At 38.7% G+C, this 17,552-nt stretch overlaps 3 protein-coding genes across 5 annotated transcripts; 2 read left to right on the top strand and 1 right to left on the bottom strand.

Moving 5' to 3' along the window:
• Positions 1–584: 584 nt before the first annotated feature.
• On the bottom strand, positions 585–5,012 carry LOC110767269 (putative LRR receptor-like serine/threonine-protein kinase At2g16250). The gene is made up of 4 exons (XM_021970770.2): positions 2,247–5,012; positions 1,721–1,846; positions 1,564–1,586; positions 585–1,434 (listed from the first exon to the last, which is right to left on the bottom strand). Exons 1-4 carry the CDS (start codon positions 4,226–4,228, stop codon positions 848–850), a joined length of 2,718 nt encoding a protein of 905 aa, XP_021826462.2. The 5' UTR covers positions 4,229–5,012; the 3' UTR covers positions 585–847.
• Positions 5,013–10,308: 5,296 nt separating this feature from the next.
• LOC110767319 (protein RADIALIS-like 3) lies at positions 10,309–11,277 on the top strand. Its single transcript, XM_021970831.2, has 2 exons — positions 10,309–10,677; positions 10,835–11,277. The coding sequence occupies exons 1-2, from the start codon at positions 10,403–10,405 to the stop codon at positions 10,857–10,859; spliced, it is 300 nt and encodes a 99-aa protein (XP_021826523.1). The 5' UTR covers positions 10,309–10,402; the 3' UTR covers positions 10,860–11,277.
• Positions 11,278–12,720: 1,443 nt separating this feature from the next.
• LOC110771861 (Maf-like protein) lies at positions 12,721–17,221 on the top strand. 3 transcript variants are annotated; one of them, XM_088246981.1, is made up of 10 exons: positions 12,721–12,866; positions 14,514–14,585; positions 14,671–14,745; positions 14,891–14,974; positions 15,358–15,438; positions 16,018–16,087; positions 16,170–16,261; positions 16,445–16,486; positions 16,586–16,666; positions 16,964–17,221. In XM_088246981.1, exons 1-10 carry the CDS (start codon positions 12,837–12,839, stop codon positions 17,033–17,035), a joined length of 699 nt encoding a protein of 232 aa, XP_088103107.1. In that variant the 5' UTR covers positions 12,721–12,836; the 3' UTR covers positions 17,036–17,221. The 3 variants fall into 3 exon arrangements, with proteins under 3 accessions (XP_088103107.1, XP_088103105.1, XP_088103108.1); XM_088246979.1 differs by having other exon boundaries at positions 15,340–15,438; XM_088246982.1 differs by lacking the exon at positions 15,358–15,438.
• The last annotated feature ends 331 nt before the right edge of the window (positions 17,222–17,552 follow it).

Genomic DNA, 17,552 nt, shown 5'->3' with positions numbered 1-17,552 from the left:
AGAGTTGAAACGAGAAGAAATGGACAAGTGGCAACCAAATATATTATCCGAAAATTTTATCTGAAAATGTTATCTGAAATTTGAGGTGATAATTTTATAATAAATAGTGACACGTGGCAACCGAAAATATTATCTGACAAAATTAATTAATGGTTTAAAGTATTAAAAAATTGAAAATAAAGTACAATGAATAGTATTTGCCCTTGCCATAGCCTCAATGGGTGGAACCAACTAAGCCAAGGCTGATACTATTCACATGAATAGTGACAGCCCTTGCCTTGCCTTAGCCTTGCCTTTGCCTTCATGGGTGGACTTGCTCTCAAGGGGCGAAGAGAAACCACCCAAACTAGAACAACCCAGAGAAAACACAGCAAAAAAATTTCAATAGGAATTTTGAATCTAATTCTCCTCAATTCAATTTCTCCTCAATTCAATTCATTCTTAATTCAATTACGAATTAGTAAACATGCCAATGTCAATTTCACTTAGAATATTTTATATTATTTCCAGACGATGTATCGTTGATTAACGATTAATGAATTTTTTTTCCCTTCAAATTTTGACGACTGAAATTTGAATTCTGGTCAGGAAAATTGTCCCAAGAAGAATTTCCCAAGATCTTTTATCAAATTTTATACTCCATTCTTGGGATATTTTTTTAAAAACATCTATCACAGAGACTTTGCGGCTTGTTTTCTACAATTAACAAGCTCTAATATGAATAAGAATCTGTCTCAACTTAATGGATCAACTTGATTTTCCATTTACATTTCCGCCAGATGAACATCAAACCAGATGCCTCATAAACCCAGTTGCCAAGCAATGAAACTGGTGGTTCAGCACTCTTTCAATGTTCTTCTTGCCTCTCGAGATCTTGCATTTCAATCGGCTCAGGGAAAATTTCATTTGATAACCTTTTACGGGAAGCGGAAGACTCATTTCCACCTAGTAGCCCCGGCTGTTTTAAGCTACTGATGCTCTCCCTGTTTGCATGGCCAGGAACAGTGGCACTCTCCGATGAGCTGTGCCGCCAGCTACCGAAGAAAGCAGCGCTCCAGGATCTTCTAGATGAAGTTGTCCGCAGCCTTGCAGAGCTCGAACTATCTTCCCTCACCACTTTTAGAGGGTTTTCCAATGCTTTAAGGATATATCTCATCAGGGGACGCTTGGAAGGCTTGGGGTTAAGGCAGGACCTGGCCACGATTGCCATGGCCCATACCTCTTCCAGTAGATCATCATCTACTATCAGAGATGGGTCAAGAATCTTATTAACCAGTTCCTTGTCATATATGCTGATGTAACGCACTGTGTGATCCAGCCACTCTCTTGTTGAGGCATCATCTGATTTGCTGATGCCAAGTTTACCCGTCACAAGCTCAAGCAAAACCTTCCCGAAACAGTAGACATCGTAAGCGCAAGCCACCGATGATGAGGCTGTCCACAAACAAAGAAACGAAACAAGTTAATCTACTGAAAGAGAAGAATCTAACCTTATTTCAGATGGGCAGGGGGGAAGAAGATAAAAGGAATGAAAACTTGCAGAAAAAAGTTTCGAGTAGATACCAGAAGGGGTTTGTTCAGAAGTTCTGCACAAGACAGACAAGACAGAAAGGAATGAGAAACAAAACAGATAAAAATATCCCTGACTGAACTATAATTTGATGAAAAATGCCAAAGATCATATGAATGCAGGGCAACTCATAAGTGAATGAGCACTTACTGTTGTTTCCGCAACAACCTCGTGATCACATTTTGGTTAGCATCCCCTTGAACACGGACCTCACTCAAGCTTCCAAGTCGGACCTCAAATTTATCATCGAGAAGTATACTGCTTGCTTGAACATCCCTTCAACCATCAAAAATAACTTTTTAATTACTTATTCAACTAAATAAACTAAACTGAAATTTGTAAATACAGAAAAATTAAATATGGAGTACAAGCTATAGTAAGTATGGGAACTAAAGTCTTGAATGAGGGGTACCAAGGGGGCATAACATGGCTTACAATCAACCACAAGGCATAATTTGCCTTCAGTTTCAGCAAAAGTTGTAGTTGTAATCATAAACCAGAATCACAAAATCTTTATTTAGCTATTAACAACTTGAGGTGAAATGTTTTTATTGGCTATAAGGACTCCAAATCACTATGATTAAGGACTACAAGATGTCAGATCAAAGGGAAATCAGCAACGGTTGACATAGAATGAACAGAGAACAAGAATAGCTGAAAGCAAGTTCAGAAATACCTGTGAACAAGGGGTGGGCTACACTCATGATGTAGGTAAGCTAGGACTTCAGCTGCTCCAATTGCAATTTTTAATCTTGTAATCCAATCCAGGGACTTTAAATTGCCATCTTCTGAATTGGTAACTCTGTGCAAGGAACTAGCCAAGTCTCGATTTGGCATGTATTTGTAAACCAGAAACTTCTCGCTCTCGTGCTCCAAGCAGTACCCCAAAAGTGGCACCAATCTTGTATGTGAAACCTTGTTGAATAAATCCATTTCTAGCACATAGGATTCTTTATTGACGCAATGCAAATCTACCCTTTTGATTACTACAGGTGTTCCACTCACCAAGGACCCCAGGTATATGTCTCCAGAGTGTCCATGCTCTATAAGATTTGCTTTACTAAAATCTCTAGTGAATTGGAGAATCTGCTCATATGTAAATGAATCTCCTCGGCCAAATACATAGACGAGATCTTTGGGGATTGAAGGGCCATCTCCATCTGGAACAGGCCCGACATTTGCACTTCCTCGTTGATTTGTGCTTTTATTGCACATTTTCAGGAGCACTACCAGAACAAGTACCAAAATCCCAATGAAGCCAAGTCCGCCAAATATCCCAACCAGTATAAATATTAATCGCTTCCTGCTCTTCGAGTCAGGTTGAAGGAAAGGTGGCTGAGTTGGTTCTAGGGCCCCAAAATCATCGAACATTAATCTCTTCCGTTCATAAAACTGCCTACAATCCTGCAAACTCCTTTGATTTGGTAACATCTGAAGGCAATTTCTAGCAAGAGTACCATTGCTTTGACTATCTTCTAGCACCTTGCCTTGCAAAAAGTTAGCAGACAAATCGATTGAACCAAATTTCCCAAGAGGAAGAGTCAGGTTTCCATATAAGAGATTATAAGAGAGGTTGAACACAGCACCACTAACACTAGCATTTGGGCCCAGGCTCGGCAGAGTTCCTGTAAAATCGTTGCTGGAGACATCTAGAAAGCGCAAACTGGGAAGTGACCACAATGCACCAGGAAGAGCACCATCAAACTTATTCCGACTAAGAACTAGAACTTGTAGCTGAACAAGAGTTGAAAACAAACCCTCTGACAGTGGACCCTCTAGATCATTATTTCCAATCTCCATCTTCCTCAAACTCCTCAATCCCCTCAATTCCACAGGAAATGACCCAGACAACGAATTCTTGCTAAGATCAAGCTCAAGCAACTGGGAAAGGTTACCAAACTGAACAGGAATGGAATCAGTGAGACTATTATTAGCTAGGTTCAAGAATTGAAGTCTGGTAAGGGTACCTAAACCTGGTGGAATTTGCCCAGATAAGAAATTTGAAGAAAGGTCAAGCCTTGTAAGATTTCTTAGAGAGGCAAAACCTGACGGTATTGAACCAGTAAGTGAATTACGCGAAAGATCAAGAATCACCAACTGTGCTATGTTTCCCAGTGCAGAAGGTATAATACCAGCAATATTATTTCCAGATAAATACAAAGTATTAAGCTTGCTCAAATTACCAAGCGACTGAGGTATAGGACCAGTGACCGAAGCAGACCTAAGATCAAGCATTTGGAGAGCACTTAGTCTTTGGCCAAACCATTCGGGTATAGTCCCGGGAAGCGCAAAGCCAGAGGCGTTGAAAGTAGCCAAGAGGGTGAAATTGGCCAATGAATCTACGGCGAAGCGGGGGTTGGTCCGGCCAAGTCTGGTTCGCCTTAAACCGGACACCGTGATCCCAATAACTTTGCCGTTCTTGCATGTAACTCCGGTCCAAGAGCAAGGGTCAGCCTTTATGGGCCAGTCTTTGCTTCTGAGACCCAACGACGACCGGAGGTCTAGTAACGCTGACCGTTGTACGCTGGAGCTTAAAGAACCTTGCTGGGCAAAACCGCTCTGAATCAAGAACAAGATTAGCGCTATTGCAAAGGCGCCAACTTGGGTTCTCACTCCCATTGCTGTTTCAGTTTGTGACAATACAGAGAACAGTTTCATGATGGTCAATGGAGATTCTTCTTGGTCACCTCTGGGATTGTTCTTTTCTTTACCAAAGAATGAAAATTTAAGCAATGAACAAAATGGCAAATTTCTTTCTGTTTTGTGCTCTGTAGAACTGAACAAAAAATAAAAGGGAAAATTCTTACTCAGCTCCAGTCACGAGCTTTGAGTCTGCATTCTTGAAACGCCAGCGCCTAAACCCAACCCACGTTATAATAATAAAAATGGGAATATGATGACTAATAAGCTTTTGATTAGAGAAACTTAATAGGAGTTTCTAAAAGAGAGCGGCACGGGCAGTAGAGATTTTGAGAAGCAAAAAAGAAGGTAAAACATTTAATGACAGCAGTGAAGACTGTGCCCAACTAACCGCCGAGCCTGCACTGAGTCATTTTCAGACTCACCGGAGCCATTAATGAAGCCATGACTTTGGTTGCTATATCCAGTGGGATAGTTATGGCTATGGAGGTGTGGTTGAAATGGGTTTTGGAAAACGGCATCTGCCTTCACCAAGAAAACTATGAGGTTATTTTGGGCTTCTTCTCTTTTTCTTCTGTGATGGTTTTTGGTTGACTTGACAAATTATTGTTTTGGTCTTTGTGCTTGGATTGGGATTCTGTGTTTGGAGGGAGATCATCAACAGATCATTATCTCTGCATGACATGTTTATCACTTTTATCAGACAAATCAATTTTCAAAAGCTTGTCTGATGAGCTTTGATTTTTCTCTTCTTTGTTTTTTTGTTTCTCTTTTCTCTAGTGGAATTATTGATTGGCATGACAACGCCTACCATGGGGGACTCATCATTTTAATATTTTGGCACCGTTAGTAGCCTCATGTTACATAAGATTCCCATATAATATTATTGGCCAAGTTAAAAATTAATAATAATAATAGGAATGGTTCCTAGTATAAATTGTAATGCATCAAAATTATGATATGACATTATTTTTGTATTGGGTGAATCGTTTGATTTCATTTAAGAAACAAACACATTAATAAGTTTAAATTTCACTACCAACTAGCTCTTCGTGTAATAATACAAAGTCCCAAATTTTGAATTCCGAAATAAAATTAAGATTCATTGTAGTTAATTATTAGCTGATTGGAGAAAATAACACCTCCCGCCAAAACCTACTATTACTAAGAACATTATAGAGTATGCAAGAGAGTAACGAGGAGACCAAGACTTTTTTTAACACCTGAGTTTTCACTAACCCCTGATTTGATTGGTCCTCAACTTGATTTAGCAATTATGGATCAAAGTAGACTTGAATATTCTGTGATTATTTCTGCACAACGTATAAAATTAAAACTCGGCAACCATCCAGACGGAAAATACAAATTTGAGTTTGATAAAAGCAAAAGGAGATAAAATTGATTGGGCCATAAAAGGGGTGTAGAAAAGTTTGATGGCGGCCAACATTATTTTCTAGTCAAAACAAAATTGTCCAATCAAAATCAAAATATGAAAGAAGAGGCAAATAATAAAGCGATGGGAGAGTGCTACGGTACAGGAACAACAATGACTCCACGGGAAAATAATTGTGGCCGACGTGGGACTTTCCAACTCGTAGTCTGACGTGGACCCCACATCATCCGCGTCAAGGCCACCTCTACCAATTGGGGCCTGGCAACTTTGAAGTCTCCCTGATCTAAATGCAATGACAAGCTAATTACCACATAATCATCCAAAAAAGGAAAAGAAGAAGGAAACTTCCAACTTTGTATTTTCTTTTCAATCAAATCAACACACGGTTTTGTTCCTGTGGGCTTTTTATTCGTTTGAATGTTTCAACGGGCTTTCGAATGTTTATGTGGGCTTTTTATTTGGGTATTTTCAGTTGGCCCAATTTGTCAACGATGCCAAAATTGCATGAATGGATTTAGGACAATTCTAAATCCTTATAAACCCAAGCTGGACTGATCAGTTGTTTAACAATCCTAAGACTAGTTTCAAGATTAATCCTTGCAGCTGGGAATACTATACGTCTTTCTGCTTATACAGCTCATGATGACAAAGATATCATCATATCACCTGCTGCTTCTTCTGATGTTTTCTATCTCATTATTTTTCAGCAACTGGACCAACCAACTGGAAATTCCCTTTTTAAATGCAACTGGACCAAACCAACTGGACCAACCAATTTTTATAAGTAAAATCTTATGATTAGGATCCAACTCATCAAGTTACCTTATTAAGTTATATATCTGATTTATTATAATTTTTTAATTCCCAAAATACCCCTATTTATATTTCAACGTGTAATGGGGTGGTGTTTTAACTTTTGGTTCCCCAATTTATTATGGCGATTCCCTCTAAAAATTTTGTCTGCAATTAATTATCCGTTTTATTATTAAAATTTATTAATACAGTCAACAATGTGTTGGCCAAAAAAGGCAATTTTCATGGATAATAATCTACCTATTTTTGAACTTGGATTTCATTTATTGCACCTAGTTTTTTCATGGATAATAATCTACCTTTTTTATTTATTATAAATTATTGTGTACCTATTTTTCTGTAATAATCTACCTATTATTTTGTATTTGTATTTTCTATAGATTATTGTGTACCTATTTTTCTGTAAATTTTTTTGGTAAATAATATACCTATATTTTTATACGTATATATTTATATTTATATTTTTCATAGGTACATTATTGGATATGTAATTTACAATTTTTATTTTTGGTTTGCAATTTTAGGGGCGATATGTTAGAGGGAATGGCAACCAAAAGAAATGGGGTGATTGATATGCTATTAATAGAGAGTATTAATTACCAAAAGAAATGGAGTAGCCATAAAATATGAAGTCTAGTGGGAACGATGTAAAAACATAGGAATACTATAACCTCTTATATTCTAATGGTCATTTAAATTTGAAATTGGGTTTTACACATAAATTTATAGAGTGATGGGTATATGTCTAGGAAATAGAAAATATAGGGACCTATATTGGACAATTATCACCCTATCAAACTTTTCTATCCAAAGCTGAATCAGATCAGGTCAGGTCCCTGTTCTCTTCTCATAAAAGGTATATGTAGATTCATGGTTGCCTTCCCTGGCTCTGAACAATTCTATAAGCCGAAGACAAAAACAAAATCGATCACAAGTCGAATCCAAAAGAATCCATTCAAACACATTTGCCTCAGTCCTCATCAACACTTACATTGGCAAAGAAGTCTATTAGCTAGGCCAATTCCAACTTGTGAGGAGGGACCGCATGGATGGAGAGAGAATAAATTAAAAAGGGTCTCATGCAAAGCTGTTGATGGACAGAGAAGGGGTACCCATAAAGGCAACTTTACCATTGGAAACATGAGCACCAAATGATAAGGATTCCAGATCGCCATCGAACGGTCACATTGTGCGTGTGGACTGTGCAGGTAGGGGTATATTATGTCACTTCCTTTGCCAAAATTGTAGGAGCTTGATCAACAAGTGAGAACCTTAATTAGCAATTAGCACTGTTAAATTCTTTCTACCAGTGTTTGCATGTGCATGCACCGTCTAACTGGCAAATTACATTCATATACTAGTCTACATTGTGAATAAAAGGTGGTGGATTCGCCATTGCCATCATCTATGATCTGATCAAGAGAACCTATTCAGTATACAGCCCTTGGTCTTCGAAAGAATCCGTCGATCGAAACGCATCTTCCTTAAGTTATGATGGCCATGGAATGGAAGCCAAAAAAGTGACCAGGCTCTCCAACTTGCAACAAGGGCCACCAGGAAAGGAAAAACAGTACTGTCACAGCTTTTGAAATTGAAGGAAAGGCATATCTATAGAGATAAATTCTTATTGCACCGTGACGTGGATGATGATAAGGATTCCAAATATATAGCATCAGAAATATTTATATGTACCTCAACTCAAGGGATCAGTGCTGCTCAAAAAAGTTGCCTGAGCTGTTGTATTCAACAGGGCAGGGTCACCACAAAGGGCCTTTGCATATATCAGTGCATATCCAAAGCCAATGACTAGGAACCCCTTTCAGTGCTCCTTCCCTTATAGCAGTAAGAGACAGCAATTGAATCAAGAAGAGAAAAATACAAGTAAACATCATGAACTACTGAAAGTAAGATTAGTTGAGTTACAGATATGTAGTTTATCAAATTGTTTATTGGTATCCATCACATTTTCTAAAACGAGTCTCTTAAACCTAAAGACAGAATAAATATTTGCTTTCAAGACAGCTGCACTGTGTCAACCAACAGCAACAGACTGGCCACATATTGCAATCAGATTCTACGAAAATCAAGCCGAATAAAAGCGTTGCCAACTGTCTGTAAGACAATAGTACAAATTGGTAGCTAGTATTGGAATTTTTGCCTGAACTCAGTACAAGTTCTGCAGGGTAAAAGATAAAGAGGGCATGTTTACTTAGCAATGAAAAACTAGTCTCATTAATGTCTCACTCTATAAGCATGGTCTCAAATTATTCTCAATGGTATTCTTGTAGTGTGGGGCAGAACAGTTTGAATGTGATGTGCTTGGCCACGTTTAGAAATCATATCCTTTAATGTTGAATTGAAGCATATATATATATATGATATATATAGATAATGCAAGCTGTAAACTACGGTCTATAGAGAAGTTAGGATCAATGGTTAAAAAATGCTTCGCTTATTTTGGGTGTGCAATCCATGTACTGAGTGAGAGGGTGGCATGAGGAGCCAGCTAGAAATGTTTTGGAAGGTTATTTGATAAGAAAGTGACGACTAAACAAGTGAGTGCAGGGTTGGGTTGAGATTGACCGCAAACGCAGAAAACGCTTGAAAAGATAGAAAGCAGAGTGATTTTTGTGTGTTGCGTACCCTCCTCATACAGTTCGACGGCTTTCGCATGGCATTCTTTTCGTGAATATATATCAATTATCCATCTGGGCCGCATGGTGTGTTGTTGTGGTGAACCCGTGAATGCCAAAACTAGTACAGCCGTGGGATTTATTACCTGGACTGGACCCACCTAATGCGGTATTCATTTTACGGACGAATAACAATTCGACACGTAAAATGACTCGTTGTAAGGAATGATTCAAGCATTGTTCTAGTCTAGAGGTACTTAATTTTGTTTAGTATAGTAATGTATACCAGTTAAAGTAATTAATCAAGTTGCAGGGGCATGTGCAAAAGTACCCTCTTGGCAAACTTCAGGTGCAAGTACCAATAATAAACTTATATGTTGCTGAACCAGTACTTTGAAAGCTATTTAAGTTTGGTTTTGGAAATTTGAAGTCACGTACATTCCAGGTCATCTATATATATTGAAGACCTTTTCTTGCTAGCTGCAGCTACATCTATACTGAAAAGCTACCAATCATAAAAACTGAAAAGCTACCAATGTAGATCTATAAGCTAGATTTATTGAATAGCCGATTTGAAAATGACTTACAAATGGCACACCCCAAAATAACTGAAAATTTTGCCCAAAATGGATGAGAAGCATTTCTTCTTGCACGTAAATCATGCCTATTCACATTGGGATTAGGTGCCATCCAACGACCACTAATCTAATGGTCGATGTATCAACTATATATGAAAGGTCATAACACTAATTAAATATTATATACAAGAGAAACAGTTATTCACACTCCCAATTTGTCATTATGAGTACTCTCAAAATTAATATTTTAATATTCTACAACGGTCACAAAAAGAATAATTTATGACAATACAATGTCACTGAAATTATACGTACATATTCTTGAGTAAATTCCTAAACTAGAATGTGGTAACGTATGGTGAAAGTATGAGCTTTACAAGAAGAAATGTGCAAGAAGAAATTGTGAAGTGGAAAGAGGGACATCACTTTTCTTGTGTAAAGGAAAGTCGGCATGGCATGCATTGAATTACATATTCTTGGGGTTTAAGACTAAAATCCGCAAACCCATGAAATAAATATTACCTGGAAAGTGAAAAAGAAAACCACGTAGGTTATTACAAATCCCCTCATTGTTTTGCAAGGAAAGAAACAGCTGTGCAACCAAAACCCAACTCGACCCCACTCTCTCTCTCTCTCTCTCTCTCTCTTCCCTCCTGTATATAAAGAGCAGAGCTGCCATTCTCTTTCTGCTCAAGACTAAATCAACCCCATTTCGCATTTCCTCTCCTCATAACCATTATAATTTATAATATATAGTGTTGGATCAGTTGTCGCAATGGCCTCATCGGGATCGTGGACGTCAAGGCAGAACAAGATGTTCGAAAATGCCCTAGCTGTTTACGACAAGGACACGCCGGACCGCTGGCACAATCTGGCGAGGGCTGTGGGTGGGAAATCAGTGGAGGAAGTGAAGAGGCACTATGAGATGCTTGTGGAAGATGTCAACAAGATTGAGGCTGGTGAGGTGCCCTTGCCCAATTATAGAAAACCTGGTGCTGTTGCTGGGAACGGCAAAGCCTACTCTAACTCCATGGATATTGAAGAACAAAGGTATATATTTTTTATTACAATTTTCTATTAATTTCTTGGTCTGCATTTGTTGTTTAAGGTTTTATTCTGTTTTTTTTAAATTTTTTAAATTTTATAAATATAAATACTTTTGGAAAATGTAGCATTACTCTGAATACTATTTTTTTTTTTCATGCAGGATGAAGAGTCTAAAGCTACAATGAAATGAAGGTTCTCTTTTTTTTTTTTTATAAAAAAAGCTACAAGGAAGGAGAGAGTAAACCAGAGTTCGTATTTCTTACATAAAAGAAAATGCGGAACTTCTACTACTACTAGTAGTGGCTATATAGGACAACAACAAAGAGTCAAATGTGATTAGTTTCATTTCTTGCTGTTTTTTTTCCCTTGTCGAATGCCATATTATATATATTCCTTTGCAGCTCCTTTAAATGTAGTGAGAAAAATGAAAAATGTCATTTTGTTCGTCTCCTTACTCACTTCAGTGTGGTGAGGGCAGTCTCTCAGGAGGATCTAATTAATTAGTATATCTAGTTTTGTTTCAATGAAGGAAATGGAGTGTTTGTACGAAAAACCTTCTTTTTAATTCACACAAATCATAAACGTGCGAATTAGGTTTTTAAACTTCTCAAGTTAATTACTGACATGATGACATCAATATATATATAGAATCATTGCTTTCATGGAGGCTCATTCAGAACCGTCCAAGGTGGAAGTATCAAAATTAGGCCACTTTTGAAATGTCGGAAAGAAGTGACATGAATAAAAAAGCACTTTGGAAATTTGTAATATTGGTCGCCATCCCCAAACAAAATTAGTGTTAAATATTTGACTTGGTGACCCTTCATGCCGATAACTTACATGTAATAGAGATGTATCTCGAGCCTATCACACAATGTTATGTTGAAAAGTTGCATTGCAATATCAAAAAGTTAAAATACATGACAATGAGTGATTGATTTGGGATAACATTAATGGTATCCCCACTATAGGTAGGTTTTACTAATATTAATGGCAGCTCCTTAATTATTTCATAATGACACTCAATGGGAGCTTCTTCATTATGCTAACTAAACAACTGATTTAAATTTTAAAGTGGTGTAAGGGATCCTTGAGAGAAGATACAAACTTACATGATGAGCCACTCTCTACTTGACTTACAAGATTTCCATAATGAAGTGATAGATCTATTTTTTTTCAAAGCAAATATCCAATTTATATTAGAGATATTTAGTCATATATCCATTATTAGCACTAAAACTATAAATAAACCCTACATAATTTAATTTCTATAAACAAACCCAAAAAACACCCAAAAAATGACAACTTGCCCTATTGAATTTAATTTTGAATATTAAATTACTTTGATGTCCTATTGAGTGTTTTGGACTTTTGCATGAGATTTTGGGGGTGAGTTTGTTTTAAGAAATTAATGGCAGTTTTGTAATTTAAAAGAAGTTAAAAGCCTTTTTGTTATGTTGTAAATGACCTTTGGGTATGTTTCTAAAGTCCATTTCATATAGGGTATTTTATTATTTGGGCTCCTATATTGGGTATAATAGTGAATCTCCATTTATATTATTAGGTAATTATATCATTTTAAACCCAAATTTTTACTAAGTTCCCAAAATTTCAAGACTTCCAATTATTATATAGCAGTTTTATTTGAAATTAGTACATCATTATAAAGAGAAGAACCATTAGAAGAAGAAGAGCTAGCTGAAACAATAAATTTTATTTAACAATTACCCTTATTAATAAAATTATTTACAAAGTTATCCTGATTTTCCTTTTTCTCCCACGGAACTGACAAGGCTCAGACATTTTTTCTGATCCGCCAACATCCATTGGGCCACGTTGACTCGATTTAAGGCGGTCCATTCAAATCGATTTGGGCTCGGTGCCAAGAGAACGGGAAAAAAATCGAAAAGGCCAATTCGACCAATTTGTATTCGTCGCACTTTGCAGAACAGTGACGCGTTAGCGTTAAAATGCCAATACGGCGTCGTAAAAACGCGCCTAAATGAGTAAACGGCGTTAAAAAAGCCAAGACCCGCGTGATAAAAACGCCTAACCGCCTTGTAAAAGAAGGGCCTATCTTTGGCATTTCCTCGTGTCCGAGCCCCCACATCAACCGCTTCTTCCAAGTTCGAAGGCTCGGAGTGACTCACTGATTGACTGCCATGGAAGCCAATTCTTCTTCGTCTTTCAAGGTTGGTCACTCTCCTTACACAAATACCAGTTTCTTGTTTCTCATTGCTCAATTTGAAGTTCGAACTATATAGCTAGGGTTTCTATGCGTTTCTTATGGTTAATTGCGGTTGATAACGAAGCTTTAAAATGGTTAACAATATTCAAAGGAGGTCACATTGCAGAATATTAGGGCACTGTTTAGTTTCAGCTCCAAACACGCTTCTCCGAAACAGAGTGTTGTATTATTGTTAGGAAGAACAGAAGGACCTGAAAAGATTAGTTACTCTTAAGATGAGATTAGTTTCATTAATGTGAAAGATGCATTTTCAGTCCATTGCACATATTGCTCTGCACACAGAAATCTCATCAAGAATGACAAGTACCATTGAACGTAGGGCTTCCAAGTTCCAATCCTGTGAGAGAGAGAGAGAGAGAGAGGTATGGAAATTGAAGCAAGTAGTTTAATGAGAGTTGTGGTGTTGATGATGGTTGGGGTTGTCATGGGTCGATATTTAGACCCTACCCCAGAAAACTCACCCCCTCCACCTCCCTTTGACCTTACCCTAGAAAACTCTCCCCCTCCACCTTCCTTTAAGCCTACCCTAGAAAGCTCTCCCCTTCCATCTCCCTTTGGCCCTACCCTTCAAAACTCACCCCCTCCACCTCCCTATGCCCTTGGCCTTGAAAACTCACCCCCTCCACCGCCCTTTGGCTCTAACCTAGAAAACTCATCCCCTCCACCTCCCTATGACCTTGGCCTTCAAAACTCACCCCCTCCACCTCCCTATGATCTTGGCCTTCAAAACTCACCCCGTCCACCACCTCCCTTTGGCCCTACCCTTCAAAACTCAGCCCCTCCACCTCCCTTTGGCTCTACCCTAGAAAACTCACCCCCTCCACCTCCCTATGACCTTGGCCTTCAAAACTCACCCCCTCCACCACCTCCCTTTGGCCCTACCTTTCAAAACTCACCCCCTCCACCACCGTTCTATGACCCTGTCCTTCAAAACTCACCCCCTCCACCACCGTCCTACGACCCTGGCCTTCAAAACTCACCCCCTCCACCACCGTTCTATGACCCTGTCCTTCAAAACACACCCCCTCCACCACCGTCCTATGACCCTCGCCTTCAAACCTCACCCCCTCCACCACCGTCCTATGACCCTCGCCTTCAAAACTCACCCCCTCCACCACCGTTCTATGACCCTGTCCTTCAAAACTCACCCCCTCCACCACCGTTCTATGGCCCCGTGTGATGGGTGAGTCCCCATTTGGCTCCACGTAGGCCAAAGGTGCCACGTGATGGGTGGGTCCCCGTTTGGCCCCGTGCGATGGGTGAGTCCCTACATGACTCCACGTGGTTGCCGATGTGTGGATCTCCACGTGTGACCCACAAAATGGGGTCTCACGTGCGGGGAGTGTTGGAACTCATTGTTGTCCCACAGAGGGCCAAAGAGAAAGTAGTTTAAATAGAAATACCCCTCTCTAACTAATACCGAGGCCTTTTGTGATAAAACCCCACACCTGAGGATTGTGCAAGTGGTAAAGTGGGGACAGTATCGGTGTTATTGGAGTGGGCCCTTGGCCCGTTAACCTGGAAAATTTGACAGTTTCCACTAAACTTTGCTGCTCGGAGATGATGTTAATGTGCGTGTGCGATTTTGCAGATAATTTTGGGCTCAGCTTCGGCAGCACGTCGGAAAATATTGGCTGAAATGGGATACGAATTCACAGTCATGGTACTGCCAATTTTAATTTTTCATCTGAAAGATCCAGAATTATCTTCCCTTCTGATGTTAGAGAGTAAACTCCCTTTATTACTAGACTGCAGACATTGACGAGAAATGCATCAGAAAGGAAAAGCCAGAGGAGTTGGTTTTGGTTCTTGCCCAGGCAAAGGTTTGGGGTTCTTTTCCTTTCCTTTTTTTTTTCTCCATTAAGAAACTGAAACTGAAAATGCTAGTCAGCTAAAGTTAGAATGTTCTTCTTTTAGTTGACGTCAGACTGATGCTATTTTATGGGTTGAATGTGAATTGCATCTCAGGCTGATGCTATTATATCCAAACTACAAACTATCAATAATCAAGATAAGGATGCTGAACCGACTATTGTGATTGCAGCAGACACAGTATGTCTTTTGTTATATATAAATATATTATATGTGCATCTATGTATCTGGTATGATCTTTCTGTTTAACAATAGGAGGCATCAAGGACTGGTATCACCTAGTGACATTTATGGAGAATACTTGGGCTTTTTTGTTTTTGATAGTGGTTGAGAAAATAAAGCAAGATACTAATTGGTTGATCCTAATATTATAATTTTGTTATGCTCAACTACTTCATCCATGTAAGTTTAGGTTTTTTTTTTGCCTGTGTAAAGAGTCTGCATGTGTGCGTGTTGTGTTTACTGCATACTGTTTTTAATTTATTGGCATTGTCTCAATGAAGCCCTGGTTTCTGATTGAAATAGAACTGACTTACCTATCTTAGCTGATGGAAACTTCTCAGGCAGAAGCTAATTCACAAAGGCTCCCAGTTGGTGACTACATAGAGGATCACGAACCAACGCTATTAATTACTTCTGATCAAGTATAAATCACATCTTATATGGCATATTTATAGTGTCAGTATCCTTGTCATGCATGCTTGTGGAGAATACACCAAAATGCATATATGGAACTTTTGCCATACCTACCTCTTCCTCAATACCCTGAATAGGGTAAGGAAGAAAGTAAGACGTATAGATTTAAGTAAGGTTTTGATGTCATTTATTTTAGATTCTATGGACTGAGAAACTTGCTTAGAAGGACGCATGACATAATGACACTGTTAATCACTTAGCATAACTTCATTTTTGGCCCATGTTTGCTTGTTACTCGTTTTGATTTTTTATGCATGAATTGTGTGAAGCTCTCACTTTCTTCTCCTCGTGTTGATTCTTTATGTAGTATTATATCTTGTGTTGTGGATGCCTCCAAACATCAGCTTTGCCATACCATGAATTTTTTGTGCCCACAGGGCTTGTGTGCACTTGTAGTGTCCTTCAACATAAATGGTCCCGTGGTGATATGACTTGTTTGTTAAAATAGGAATTTAGAAATTTTCCCTTTATGAAGCAGTGAATGTTAAATCTGTTATTTCTTACTCTTATTGTAAAATGATCTGGAGGTGGTGGTCTATGAAGGTGTGATCAGGGAAAAACCATCCAGCAAGGAAGAAGCACGGCAATTTTTGAAAGGTGGGCTTAATGGTTAATTTACATTCTATGTCCCTGATGTTTGACTTCTTGACTCTGGTAATTTTCCTAACGTGAATTGCAGACTATTCTGGAGGACATGCAGCAACAGTGGGATCTGTGCATGTTACAAACCTTAAAACTGGATTCAGTAAAGGAGAATGTGATCGAGTGGAGGTACCTTTTGCTTCTTTTTCATTAAACTTTTATCTTTATTTAAAGTGTTTTTATTCTTCTCATGTAGCTTCTGGAACATGAAATTGAATAGTTTACTAGCACCATTATGCCAATACTAGCCAAAAATGTCTACAAGTAGATCAATCATATTTAGTGATAATATCTATGTGGGATTCCTTGCAGATTTATTTCCACGAAATATCAGATGAAATCATTGAGAAGCTGGTAAGAGTTGTTCTGTATCCAATTTGGACTTTTAACTTCTTTCCTTGATTGGTGAGATGATGACAATAGCACCTTTTGCTTCTTCTTTGTCCACGCCAGATTGAGGAGGGGACGGTGCTCAAAGTTGCTGGGGGACTCATAATAGAACATCCTCTAATTCTTCCCTTTGTTAAAGAAGTGGTTGGTTTTCTACTCTGTTCCAAAGTTGTAAATAATAGTCATAGAGGCATTTTTCAGGAGAAACACAATGGCACATATTATAATTATGATACCCTGTGTCCATTTCAACAGTTTTTTGTGTTTGTCTTTTCATCCAAAACCTTTGGTTTAATGAATCCTGCAAGCTTGTCCCTTCATGGTTCGGTTGGTGGGCAAATATATGATCCCTTTACTAGGAATGGGGCCTTTACTCTGTGCTGGATAATCAGCCGTATGTCCCTTGATGGATCATATTTGAATTGGTGGTGCTTCTTGCAGGTAGGGACAACTGATAGCGTGATGGGACTTCCCAAAAATCTCACTAGGAGGCTGCTAAAAGAGGCCATCTAGCTGCAGTGGAGCTTTACGATTTGGTTGTTCGACTTCTGATCAGCTCCTGCTCGTATCTGTTGTGAACTATGGTTGTTTCTTTGATTTTCAGAGATGAGATTATTAATTATCTTTTCGGCTTTCCAAAGCCTAGGATAGGACTAATTATATATTATAAAGCAAAATTGCATCGTTACCCCAAACCCAGCAGAGGAATTGCATTTTAGGAGGCACTAAGCAAAGCGATTATGGTGCGAGAGGAAGAGCCAGCCATATAGGATACTATTAGAGGAGAGCGTTGTAAAAGGACAATGTACAAGGTTTCTCTGTTCGAGAGGGCCCTAGTGCGAATAAAAGCACATGGGTCTCTCTTCTCAAAATTGCATTGAAAAATGTTAGGCGGATTCTTTAATTTTGGGCTGCAAAAGTCGTGGGCCTCCCCATATTGGGCGAGTTAGCACCACACGCCCTTTATGCAAACTCGTGGTATGCAGGGACCAATCTGTACGGTGCTGGAAGCTCAAATTCAAACTAGAAA

The sequence above is a fragment of the Prunus avium genome, chromosome 1 (assembly GCF_965620075.1).
Source record: "Prunus avium chromosome 1, drPruAviu1.hap1.1, whole genome shotgun sequence".
Lineage (NCBI taxonomy): Eukaryota > Viridiplantae > Streptophyta > Magnoliopsida > Rosales > Rosaceae > Prunus > Prunus avium.
This window is presented reverse-complemented; position numbering and strand designations above follow the sequence as displayed.